The 12,746-nt window shown below is 45.3% G+C and overlaps 1 protein-coding gene across 1 annotated transcript; it reads right to left on the bottom strand.

The window, feature by feature from the left end:
- Window positions 1–186: 186 nt before the first annotated feature.
- On the bottom strand, window positions 187–12,323 carry jam3a (junctional adhesion molecule 3a). The gene is made up of 9 exons (XM_086164066.1): window positions 12,152–12,323; window positions 6,788–6,859; window positions 6,581–6,694; window positions 6,226–6,378; window positions 4,281–4,483; window positions 3,822–3,921; window positions 2,734–2,863; window positions 1,480–1,531; window positions 187–1,313 (listed from the first exon to the last, which is right to left on the bottom strand). Exons 1-9 carry the CDS (start codon window positions 12,198–12,200, stop codon window positions 1,278–1,280), a joined length of 909 nt encoding a protein of 302 aa, XP_086020192.1. The 5' UTR covers window positions 12,201–12,323; the 3' UTR covers window positions 187–1,277.
- Window positions 12,324–12,746: the final 423 nt, after the last annotated feature.

Genomic DNA, 12,746 nt, shown 5'->3' on the forward strand with positions numbered 1-12,746 from the left:
TTTGACTAGTCTGTCCTTTTTAACGTCTTAAGTATAAACTTGTTCTCATGGAGGAGAAAGTAAACAAATGTAAAGTTCCTGTGGTTTATTCAGCACTTAAGTTTTCCCAGACGGCCTTAGCCACAGTTTAGCTGTTTTCCTCGTGTAGATTTTATCCAAAACATTTTCAAAACACAGGCAAAAGTCTCCAAATCAAACAGATCAAATGTATTTAATAGTAACAAAAGAACACGAACAGTGTACATTTTACAACAGTTCCTGAGATTTTACACAAAACATGAACACAAATGGTTGGAACCACACACATTACTGTAATAACTGACGGACTCAACACTGCAGAAACGCACCAGACGGTATACTGAAAAACGTAACTGTTTTATTTCCTTATTTACAGTAAGGTATGGAGTGCCGTTTACGAAAAATTGAAAGATAAAAAAAAAGAAAAAAATGCATTTATGTACATTAAAATATCTGGGTCACAACTGGGCAATATGTCCAATACCCACAAAGAAAGTAAAGCACAGAAGGTCACTTATACACAGAAACAGCACTGTAAAAATCATACTTCACCACCTTTATAGTACATATTGAATTTGCAGCATAGTGGGATATATAGTGTTTAAAACGGGTTATTTGTACTTGTTAACATCAGTAAATACAGTAAAGGCTGGTAAATTGTGCCTTAAGAATCTGAGCTCATCCGCCTTTTACAGTCTGCTATTTATTGCCTGTATAACTACAGTAATGTACAAAAAACAGTATATGTATGTATGTACAACTTGGCCACTGGAAAGCAAAGATAATAAAATCATCTCTAATGAATAAACATGATGCCAATGTGTTTTGTAAAAGAAGTTCCTTGTACACAGTAAAAAGTTATAAAAGAGAATTTGTTCAAAACACGGGGATGGAATGTCACTTCCTGCATATCTTGCAATAAAACAATGGGCGAATGTCAGATTCACAGCTTTGAAATACCTTATCATCACATATGTTGGCAAATGATAAAATACATTCCAAATAAATTAAAAATGAGTAAACTCTAATGTTTGAAATGCAAAATAATTCAACACAAAAACAAAGATGTTACACGAGAAGGAAAAACAAAATGATGACATGGTGTAACAAAAATCATACTAAAAATACTTTGGCAAGTTGGTTGCTTTCACTTTGCTGTGCGTCAGAGAATAATGTGCCTTATTACTTTACCATCTGGCGTTTAATTGTCGCAAGTTGAACACTTCTTCTTGGCTTCAGGTGATCTTCTGTTTCAGCTGTCAAATGATGAATGAAGACTTGTGGCGAAAATGGCCCTGAGAAAAACACAAACGGCGACATCACCACATGTTGGTGCACCGGCACATTAATGCCGCTTCGGCTTTTTGTTTGACGTGTTTCTTACGTGCTGAAATAGTGCGTTCGTTTGTCTGAACTCCACACAACCTCATAAACAAAACACATTGAGCAGGTTTCCTTTACCTCGTCTGCATCGGCGTAATCAACACCGCTGTTCTGTGCCGGCCAGCTGAAGCTGAAATACAGTAGATAAGACAGCGGCCCCTTAAGATACGAATCACTTACATAGGAATTTTTTAAGATACAACACACATTTCGAGCAAATTTTATCCTTAAAATACAAAAAAAAAAAAATGTCATGATACCAGAGTAAGAAAATCAAAATTCACACGTTGAAATAAAATGAAAATGTTGGGGTTTCATTGAGCGAGAACACCAAGAAAAAGTTCACGCTAGCCTTTTATCGGCCCTATTCAACGCCATATGCTGAAGTCATTTCCGTAACATTTTAAAAAACAGGCAAACGCAAACTTCATTAGATTATTTCTTTTAGAAAAGTGTTATCTAGCAAGAGTGATTTAGAGGAAAAATTATTAAAAAAAGAAAAAGTAGTGAAAAAAAAACAAAAATTCATAAGTAAAATTTGAGTTAATTTTAATTTAATAATCGTAAGTTTTTTGTAATGTTAAGTTCATTGTGCGTGTACGTTTTTGGCTCAGCCTATATTAACATCCTTATTTTGTGTGATTTGGGGATGGTGGAACAAATTAATATGTTTTCTGTTATTTTAAATAGGGAAAATTCATTTAAGATGAAAAAAAATTCAACATGCAAACCCACTTCTGGAACAAATTAAAGACGTATCTTAAGGGACCGCTGTCCACAGGTCTGTTATTAACCGGCAAACATGAGTTACTCATTCATATTGGCATGCTGAGAGGAACTCTAACTATTTAGAGACTAAGTATTTATAATACACATTGATTCATTTATAATACACATTGATTCGGGCCGGAGCGAGAGGAGGGGTTCGACCTGCCGCCCCACATATGGAGACGTACAACCATTCGCCCTCGTTCAGAGTCTCCGTTAAATCCACCGCATGCTTTTGGACCGCGGGAGGAAACGGGAGAAGCCACAGCAAACCAACGCAACCCTTTTTGCTATGAGCAGAAAGCAAAAACCGCCGCGCCGTTCCGTAAATCACTGACAAGATCGAAATGATGTGTTTGGTACGAACGTTATCATGTAGTCCCAGTTGCGTCTGAGCGGCTGAGACCTGTTTGTATTTTTAGCCCTTCCTTTGTGTAGCGCACGCTACATTTGGTCATGCAGCTGTGTGACGGCGCTCCGCTCCATAATGCTCGCTGATTTGAAGGCGGAGCGGAGAGAAACAAATTGCTCCTTTTCCACTTCACCGACATGGATAACACTCACTCGTTTTCATTGTGGCTCTTCTTGGTGGAGCACACACGCGTAAGGCAATGCCAAATGAAGGCAGTCAGAGCGATGAAAGCGAGCACCGCGCCGAAGGACTTGAAGAAAATATCGAGGATGTCCACGTCATCTGCAAGAGGGAACACAGACCACAGCTTAACCGCTGCCAGTATAAAACTGTACTCGGAGGATTTGATACATGATCATTATGAGAGAAAGGTCTAATTTCCCATGCTGACAATAGATACCGCTTAAAGTAAATCTACATGTATTACAGGAAAGAGCCGACCGAATGCAACGTTTTCAATCGTTCCTGATTATGAAGTCGGAAAATTGCATCTGCGGGATTTCAATATCAAGCTGACGGATTTTTGTTCGAATGCATTTAGATGCTTCCCGTCTTCTGTTTTGTTTGGAGCAAAGTTTTGAAGCAAGAAATAAAAAAAAAAAAGTGAAATATCGCGCCTCACCACAAGTCACGATCCTGCCTCTAATTCCAAAAGTTAAATTGTGTCAGGAGAAAACGATGCAGAGACTTTCATCGCTTCAGCGGTAGCTTACATTTTTAACTTGGGTAAAATAAAAATAGCTGTCATTTACAAGGACGTGCAGGGACGCGATGGGTACTATTTGAATATACGGGGCAAAACCGCGGCGCCGAAGCAGACAAGGATTCGACGCAGTCCTTGAATAAAAGCCTAATATCCACGCGATGACGATCCTGACAGTGAGATTTGCCGTTTCCGTGCTGGCGTGGACCAGAGGACAGATAAGGAAAATGAAACAGAGTGCGTGCGAGTGAGGACAGGCAGAAATTCATGGCTTGTCTGGCAACATTACATCGCAGTCGTAATTCACTTTTTCTGTCCATTTGTTGAGATGTAGGTGACGGTTTGTCATTGGTTTGGATGGAAACTGTTACTTCCTGTATGATTTATTTAATTTGCACTCTTCTATTTTACTTTAGGGTTGAAGAACATCCCGCAGTCCTCACAACTTCAAAAGCTTTTCATTGTTCTTTTTTTTTTTTTTTCTCGCAAAAAGTGCTCCAAGTGACAAAAGCGCGTGTTCTTGCAAACGTCACTCACAGACGTCCATCCACTGTGAGGGACACTGTGCATGGCCAGCATCGTTCTTTGCTTGACAGTAGTACTCCCCTGCGTCCTCCTTCCTCACCCTCCGGAATTTCTGACGAGACATGTTTTTCAGTGAAATGACACAGGACTGCACTGTCACCATTATGCAAATTTCCACATTTAAAACCCGGCCAGCTTTTATGGATTTGAGGAGCGTCGTGAACGCATCCTCTCGACTTTCAAATAGTACTGTTCTTGTTGGCGGTTCAGAAAGTCCAGATGAAGTGACTCGGAGCTCAGGGGTCCAGTGGATTCCAGTGGAAAGGAACAAACATACATCCAACGGCCCCTTTTATTTTCTCTCATTGAAAAAAAAACAAAATTCTGTGCAATGAGACAACCATTGTGACAAAAGGAGCAAACACCTATTTGGATTCAGATACTTGGAGAGGACGGGAAATTCATTCCTACCAGGCTCCCCGTGTCGGGGTTTATGCTGTAGGTGGAGTTCACAAACTTGGGGCTGTTTTTGGGGTCCTGGGGGAGCTCCTCGCTGTTGTGGAACCAGCTGTACTGCGACGCGGGGAAGCCCTCGTTCTCCAGGCACCGCAGCTCCGTTGACGTTCCCACCGTGACGGCCTCTGGCACGCTGCACCTCGGGACGACCGGCTTCACTGCAAAGACACGCGTCGTGAAGAATACCGACGCTGTATTTTATGAGCACCGTGACGGTTAGTCCCTTCGGATGAAGCGCCAACCGCATAACTAACAAATTAGTTTAAAATGTGAAACATGGACAACCAGCGGATATTTTCTGCCTGATCTCTATGTCGTCGTTCAACCACCACCGGGGACCGGGAGATTTGGAGAGACTAAAGAGCTGTTCCCGTGCCAAAGAAATAAAGCTTCAAAACCACTAAACGATTACACCCCTGTAGTTTTGAGAACATCTGAGCAACTTGCCAAGGATGCCTTCCAGCAGATCTGGGTCCACTGGCATTCGCTTCCTGCCCACGCAGGGTCTTGAAAATGATATTAACACTTCATTAAGCATCAGTCCGTCTTCCGGCGAGGAAGAATTTAGCATGACTGCATCTCGTAGGTTTTCCTCCGGCGTGAGGTGCTACGCTGCGGATCTCGATCTTATATGTAGGCTGGTGGATATTTTCAAAGTATGAGGTCACCGTGTGTGAATATCAATGGGGTCTTATCAGATGTTATTTCCTCATCTGCCGGATCGCCCCGGGGGCGAGAATGTTTTATTAAATCAATGCTCACGTTCTCGTTTGCCAGCTGGTACGTGTCCATTAGCCCGAAAAGCAGCAACGGACTGCCGGATATTGTGAAAGTGAACGGCAAGATGGCGGGCGCGTCCCCGAACGAACTCTCCGAGCCGCGCAAAGTGGGGAATTCGAAGGGAGTCGCTTCAGACTTGGCCGATCTCGGCCGCCTGTTCTCCAGCCAGCTGTCGTTACTTCCGACTGGACGTATTCCGCCAACGGGCAGGACAGACATACTTGAGACACGGGCTCATCTGACCCCTCTGCAGTCGGCCTTTTGCGAAGCCTGTTATGAACAACTGTTGTTTCTCGTGTTTTTAACACAGCATTCGTTTGTCGTAGCTGTTGCGCTTTTTACTAAGTTGCTTGTGCGAGAGATGACCCTCCTGGGATATTTAAGACATCCCGCAACCGGGTGAAAGAGCAAGTTCGGTTCTCTCCGGAGAATCTAACAGTAAATCGTGGGAGATAAAAAGGGAGCCGTGGCTTCACCGCACTAACATGTGAATCAGTGACTTAGCGTGTCCATCAGACCAACACATCGGGCAAGTATCTCCGTGTTTTGGCCGTCCGTGCTTTCACAGTGTACGCAGCTGTTTGGGATGTAATCTTGTAAATGTCCTTTTTTTGTGTGGAAGCACGCCTGGCTTTTTATTAACCCCCGGGCCACTATAGCAGACCTTTTTCTGAGATAAAGTGCTTATTCGCTATGCTAACAGCTATCGTTTACATCTATCATACCGTCGACAGGCCAGTTTACACATTTGACATTTAAAAGACATTTTGATGTAGATTAACAATTTTAAAGTTTTCTATATTACCTCAGTAACAGTATGAGTAGTAGTGACTGTACCTGGTCATCCTATTGTCAGGAATGTTTCACTGTCTACAACTACAGATTTGTTTTTTCAGTCCGGGTTGGACATAGAAAGTGACTGAATTATCTTTCTAACTGTATGTGGTCTTTAGGATTTCGCTGATGTACTTAAACCAAATGCTTCATTTCTAAAGCCCCCGGCTGCAAATGATCCAATCAGTGAACTCTTGGCAAGACGGCAAACGCACACTGTTCCTTTAAGATGAGCGAAGCCTGGCGTCTCCACGAGGTCAGAGACGACTAAAGGCTGTTGCCTTACCTCTCACTGCAAGACTAATAAGAATCTCATCAAAGTCTCTCTGATCATCAATGGCCGCCACCTCGCAGCGGTATTCTGCAGTGTCTGACCGGGTGGCGTTGTAGATCAGAATGTTGGCTGGCTCTCTGAGCTGCGCTCTGTGCTCCAGGTCCCCTTTTGAGAGAGAGGGGAAAAAAAAACGAAACACTACAATTGCCCATTCAAATACAAAGTGTGACTTCGCAGGTCAAAAACAGATTTGAATGCCAAGTTCTTCCAAGGTGCCATTCATTCAGCCTTGAGGGCCTGCTTTGAAGCGCGGCGGTCCGACGGTTGACGGGTTTGCACACAGAAAAAGACTGTCAAAACACTTTACCTGCTATCTTGTTTTGAAAGTACACATAGCTGGGGACGCCATTTTTAATCTTTTTCCATTCAATCCTCGGATTGTTGGTGGAGATGGATTCTATTAAACAGGTCAGTTCGATAGCTGCGGAGAAACCGGAGTGCATTAGCGCAGAGGCGGGCATCGCAAACAGGGAGTAGAAAAGCTACTTTGGCAAAATAGGTTAGTCCAACTTACGCTCAAATTCATTTGCCCACACAATCTTGTCCGTGGTCCGGAGGATCACCGCGAACGATGGCGGAACGTGTCCTGGAAAAAAAAGCAAGAGCACCGAAGGCTAACTAACACTGACGGCACGTGAGCAGACGTTCAACAACTGGATTATCCACTAATAAACACAGAAGCACCGCAGAGTGTTGAATCTTCAGGGTTTGAGTGAAACTAACTACTTCTTATTAATACCTTCCAATGTCTATTTCTAGAAGTTACTATCAGGGGGCCAAAGTTTAGCACAATAATGAACACACACACACACACACACACACACACACACGCCCACGCACAAACACTACGTGCTTGTGGCATAAAGTGACATTGCTTTCTTTGCAGTGCTAAATGGGATAATTATCCGGGTGGTGCTTTAAGGTGAGAAGGGAAGTTCTAGCATTAAATTGCTGCTACTAAAACTATGACCAGGGGGGGATTCATAAATATTTCAGGAGTGACACTCTTTATTGTGCTGGCTTCAATCCTGCACACTGCTGTTGCAATGAAACACCAACTAAAGATAAAACGCTGACTTTTAGCTTTATGGGCGGTTGACCGTGTTTTCATGCGCAGTGGAACTTCATATACACGGTCCCTCTGGTTTGAGGCGGTGTAGCACAGCATACTAAGCATACTGACAAAGGATTTTCGGGGGCTGAACAGAGAAAAGCTTTCAAAGGGCCGAGGCCATCAGCAAACCAAAGTCCGACGGGCTGTTTGGAAGGAAGACACGGTTTGAAGGCGAGCGCTCTTACACAAGTTTGTTTGAAATGTCGTTGTAAAATGGGGAAAATGCGTCAAAGAAAAACACATTATTTCCACAAATAAAACCAGAATAAGTGCTTAAAAATTCACAACCGAACACTGGATTTTTTGCGTGTCAAGAATTTGAGCCCTGAAAAGGTCAAATACTTACTTACATCATTGACCTCCTGGATTAACACCATTACCTTGCCGGGGCGGTCGTCATTTCACCTGCATCCATCCATCCATCCATCTGTTTGTCCAGATGCTGGCAGGATTACACAAAAACTACTTTACCAATTTTCACGAAATAGCGGAGGGGTGGGGCAGCATCCGCTGAGGCCGCTTGACACGACTGAGCGGAGCTTCAAGTGCAGTTTAAGCCATTCAGCTCCTTCAGGTCAGACGAATCGGACCGAATCCACGTCCGGCATGCCATGTATGTAGTTTAGAAGCGGCCTATATCGTGAATAGAACTCGGAAGCGTGGATTGATACGTAACAATCGACATGCTTCCCTTCCCTCGTTTATTTCTCCAGAAATTCTTCCCGGACCTTGTGGAAGTACGGCCAAAAAAAAAAAAGTGCCCTTCTGGTTTATGACCCTTCAGTCATCAGACTTTCATGAGGTCGGGTTCGTAAAAATGTATTTTAGTGTTTCACATTCTTCACAGGCTTTTTACAGTCCTTCGCAGTCGAGGGTATTTTCAAGCTATTACCGGGAAAGTGGTTTCGAGTCGACGGGAAGGATGCTGGAGAATGATGGCGACAGATTAAACAAACAGCATTTTAGAATATGATGTCTTCATATTCATCATGAGGCCAACGAGGGAGAGCTCATAGCTTGCTCCTTTACTAAGCACAGTCCCCCATAAATAATAGAGTGTTATTGGTGAAACTGGAATGAAAAGCACACATTTATTGCTACGTTTCTTTAAACACCAAACAATTTCACCGGGTATCTCCATGATTGCTGAGCGTTTTCACTGTGACTATTTTACAACGATAACCAACATGCAGTCAAGACCCCAATTACAACCAACCGGAAGCGAAAAAAAACAACAACAAATTCTCCATATTGCTTTGACACAAAGCATATTGAAGTAACAACGTCGCTTTGCCGCGGGGAGAAAGAGCACATCGTATCTGCAATTTCCAAGTTTTAAGCTCTAAATTCCGCGCTCGAGTGAAGCCCTTAAAGCGATCTGTGTTATTTGGAAATGTCAGCATTTAATATCAGGGGGGGGCTTAATTCACGTATTACATAAAAATCGGGGCAAACACAATTCGAGCAGAAAATAAATTAGCGTGGGGCAAAGTAGGGGGGGTTGTACAAACACAAATTAAAACCGTCTGCAAATTACAAGTCCAGGAGTGCACATACGCTTCCACAATATGTCTGATTTTAAATGCTCAATAGGCATGTTGCCACCTTCTGCCGAGGCTCCGTTGCGTCGCTCTCCCTTCACAAAGTAGTAATTGCCGGGTGCACGTACGACTAACTGCTTCCACGCTGAGTAATGAAGGCATTCCCACTCGCAGTGGGGGTGAACAGAGGGCTCCGAAATAAAGGCAGAAATTAGACAATAACAGAGCGCTCGTCTCTGCCAGACAGTCCCCGCACTTTTCCTGCAGCGCCGTGCGCTCTGACTAACACCGAGGAATTTATTTAAATCACAAGTGACCATAACGTACACTGTATGCCTCGGAGCAGAGCGGGATGGAGTTAGCGTATATTCGATGCATGGCCTTGGAGTGATGAAAACACGGGCCCTGCCAAAGCATCTGGTGATATCAGCACAGCTGCGAACACTGATGAGATTTGACTCCCAGGTCTCAGCTTCCATCTTTGTTGCTGACTTTCCCACCCCGTTCGACGAGAGCTATTTTTACCCCGGCAGTGACTGGACATCCTGAGAGACGCAAGGAGAGTTCATCCAATAAACAATCTCCCGGCATATGTTCGTAGTGACTTAAAACTAATCGTGACATTGTTTAATGCGCAGCTGGGGATGTAGAGTTGCGGGCCAGGGATACAATACAGCGGGGGCCTCTCTCGTTTTCATAGGAGAAGACAGGGAAGGACACATATATAATGCTTTCAACAGAGAGCTGGATTCTGGGATATTTGATAGTCTATTTGGAAAAGCACCAAGTATCAAAATACAGGCGTTTAAGACTCTCACAGCGATCATCATTTCCCTGATTACAACACAAGATGGTGTAACGTCATTTCATACACATCGCACAGGGTTTACGCGATAAAATGTGTTTTGGTTTGTTAGGTCCGTTAGCGGAGAAGTGTCACACCGCAAAGAACCCTCAGCGGGGGTCCCTCCCTCCTCTCAGGCCAAAACTGTGTCTAAAAGACAGGATGTCATTACTATCTGAAGAACGGTTACGGTTAAAATACAGTATTTGCACAAACAAACAAAAAAAAAACAGAAAACTCAATTACTTGATTTCTCATCTGCATCCCCCCAAAAATTATCTAGGGCGTGGGAATGAGGATCGCCATTGTCAATTTACAAGACAATGTGCAGCTAATTGCTAATACGAGCTTAGAATGAAAGCGTTCCCACAACAATGGTTGGTCCCTCTGTGACACAATGAAGGCTGAAGATGGTATTTTGAATTATGAAAATAATCTCAAGGCTTGTTTGGAAGGCGTACACGGGCTCATCTTTAATCCCTGTGTTGTTCCCATGCGCAGACATAGCCGGAGTATAGCCTGCTCACAACAATATTCATGCTTAAATAGCCACATTCTGCAGGCCTGCTCTGCACCGTCATATGAAAACAGCTGCCCATCCCCACTCCTGCAACAAGAAAAAAGTTGTTGATCTAGTGCATCTATAAAAAGCCTTTTTCCCAGACATTCCACTACAGTTCCTACAAATGTAGGAACCGAAGCAGTGCAGCCGAAGACAAGGCTTCGAGCTGCACGGGGAGATTCGTGGACCTCGGCGTACTCCAAAGACTGCACCAAAACAATAATTAGTCTGTCGGATGAAAAGGGGCCCGTCGTGTTGTCACAGGTTCTCGTGGGAAATCTAAGACGCGGACCGGTGAACTGTATTGTGGCCTTTTGTTCGGGAGAGCCGGTCCGTGCTTTAAGAAGAAAACATACTCAGCGACAAGCTCACACACTCACCACTGACATGTACTGTGACTCCAGTCCTGAGAGATGCGACGATATGTCGTTAACGGTTTTTTACCCCTCCCAAAAAGCCCAATTTAAAATAACACAGCGCACATTTATCCACACTACACATACAATATTTGTCACAATTGTGAGCAGCGTGATATGTACAAAGCTGGCACGCATTTTCTAGCGGATTCACGGCTGAATTTCACACCAAACATAATCACCGCATCGGTCCTGGTTTTCCGAACCAAACCGTCGAGTCAACGAACTGACAAATCACGCCTCTCTGCTGTTTATTCGCTGGGTTTGTTTTGCCAGAGGGTCAGAAGTTCAGCACTCGCTGATTTCATCTGCAATTGAGAAACACCCCATCCCACTCACAACTTCCAATTAACAGCAACGGCGCTGTATCGCTGACCGTCCAGATCGACCCGCAGATGCTGCCGTCTTTAGGCGGAGGCGATTCTGCATATCACGGCCACAAAGCCACTGTGACTGACACATTACCTTCAGCAGATGCCCCACTTCATTTCCTTCCCCCACCCCGGGCCATAGCTCATCGCCCTGTCATCACAAAATCATCCCAATCGCTTTAGCTTCTTCTGCAGAAGCCCTGCATCTCGACGCCGTCGGTTATCACCTGGATTTTATCTAGGCACAAGATGAGAAACGTTCGAGATGGTCCATATGCGAGCATAATTCTGCACACCCTGCAATAGAAATATAACGCAGCTGACCAAAGTGGCTGTTCATATTGGAATCCCAGTGCAGGATGGAGGGAGTGGAGGTGGGTGTATTGAGGCAGAGCTCTCCGGGGCTGCACACTCACTCTGTCCGCTCCGGTGCAGCTCCTCGGCGGGCTGGGACGCCTCTCGTCCCGACAGCGGAGCCTCCGGAGCGGCCACCGGAGCGAAGCCGCCGCCACGCCGCATCTCGGGGCAGCTGTGGCGGCGGGCAGCAGGGATCCCACCCCCGCCTCCCCACCATGTGGCTCCCCTCTCATTGAATAAAATTCAATGTTATCTCCAGTTTTGAGGATGTTGCTTTAGTTTTTTTTCCCCCCTCGTCGACGAGGAGTTACGGGACTCGGGTGAAGTTCCGACGCGGGTTGATGCGGTTGGACGGCCGGGAACGGAGGGGCGAAAGGCGGCTGACACCCGCTAGCAAAAACGGTCACACTTCACCTCCGCGCACCTCCGGGAACCGTGCGGGATTTAAACGGGGACACAACAACGATAAGAATTACGGTTTTAAACCCGTTTTAAACCTCGCGGTGAAAACAGTTTTTTATAAGGTTATTTAATAAAAAAATTGATTCAACCTTTTCAAACAAGCTAACTTAGCAAAAACGTCTGTTCGAGCGTTAGCCGCGGAAGTCGGCGGCGGGGGCGGCGGCGGGCGCAGCCCGGCCGAAAGGGGCAGCGCGCCGCGGCGGAGGCTTACCCAGCCCGGCGTACACGGAGAAGCACCATATCAGTCGCCAAATCGCCATCTTGCAGCGTCTCGCTGGTCGGTTACAGCTGCACACTGTCAGCACCTCCGAGAGGTATGAGGATGGAGGCAGAGGAGACTGGTGGATGTTGCCATCGACGAGTTTCCATAGCTACACCGCAGCCCGGGCTAAGCCCCGCACGCTGGCTGACAGGCGCGGGGGGGTGGCGTGGAATCTTAATGCCGCCGTGGGAATATGACATCAGGCCCCTGTGATGCTCCGCACTTATACTTTCACGACGTAACGACGGGAGTTTAACAAGCTTGACGGCGGAGGGGAGACGGTTGAAACACGTCCAAGGATATAAGAGACCGCTGAAATCAGAGGGAGAGTGGACCCGGGCCAAGATACTCTGGTGGGGTTGTCAGAGTGGGGATTCGTGGAGCCACACTGGAGGGGAAAAAATGATGTGAATCAATGGAGAGGGGTTGGAGAGAACATGAATGTGCATTTAAAAGTGTCCCCGCTGTCAGAAATCAACCGATTTAGTCCTTCGAACGACACAAAAGTTGGACGTGTGCTGCATAATTTGCAGAAACTTGGATA

This window comes from Fistularia commersonii, chromosome 18 (genome assembly GCF_037954325.1).
Source record: "Fistularia commersonii isolate RoL2024-O1a breed Wild chromosome 18, RoL_Fcom_v1.0, whole genome shotgun sequence".
Taxonomy (NCBI): Eukaryota; Metazoa; Chordata; class Actinopteri; order Syngnathiformes; family Fistulariidae; genus Fistularia; species Fistularia commersonii.

Excerpts from the sequence above, each read along its gene's own strand:
- jam3a (XM_086164066.1), bottom strand. The coding sequence starts at position 12,200 with ATGGCGATTTGGCGACTGATATGGTGCTTCTCCGTGTACGCCGGGCTG. Across the intron at positions 4,484-6,225 it reads TATTAGTCTTGCAGTGAGAG|TGAAGCCGGTCGTCCCGAGG; the intron begins GTAAGGCAACAG and ends GTGTCTTTGCAG. Across the intron at positions 3,922-4,280 it reads ACCCCGACACGGGGAGCCTG|AAATTCCGGAGGGTGAGGAA; the intron begins GTAGGAATGAAT and ends ATGTCTCGTCAG.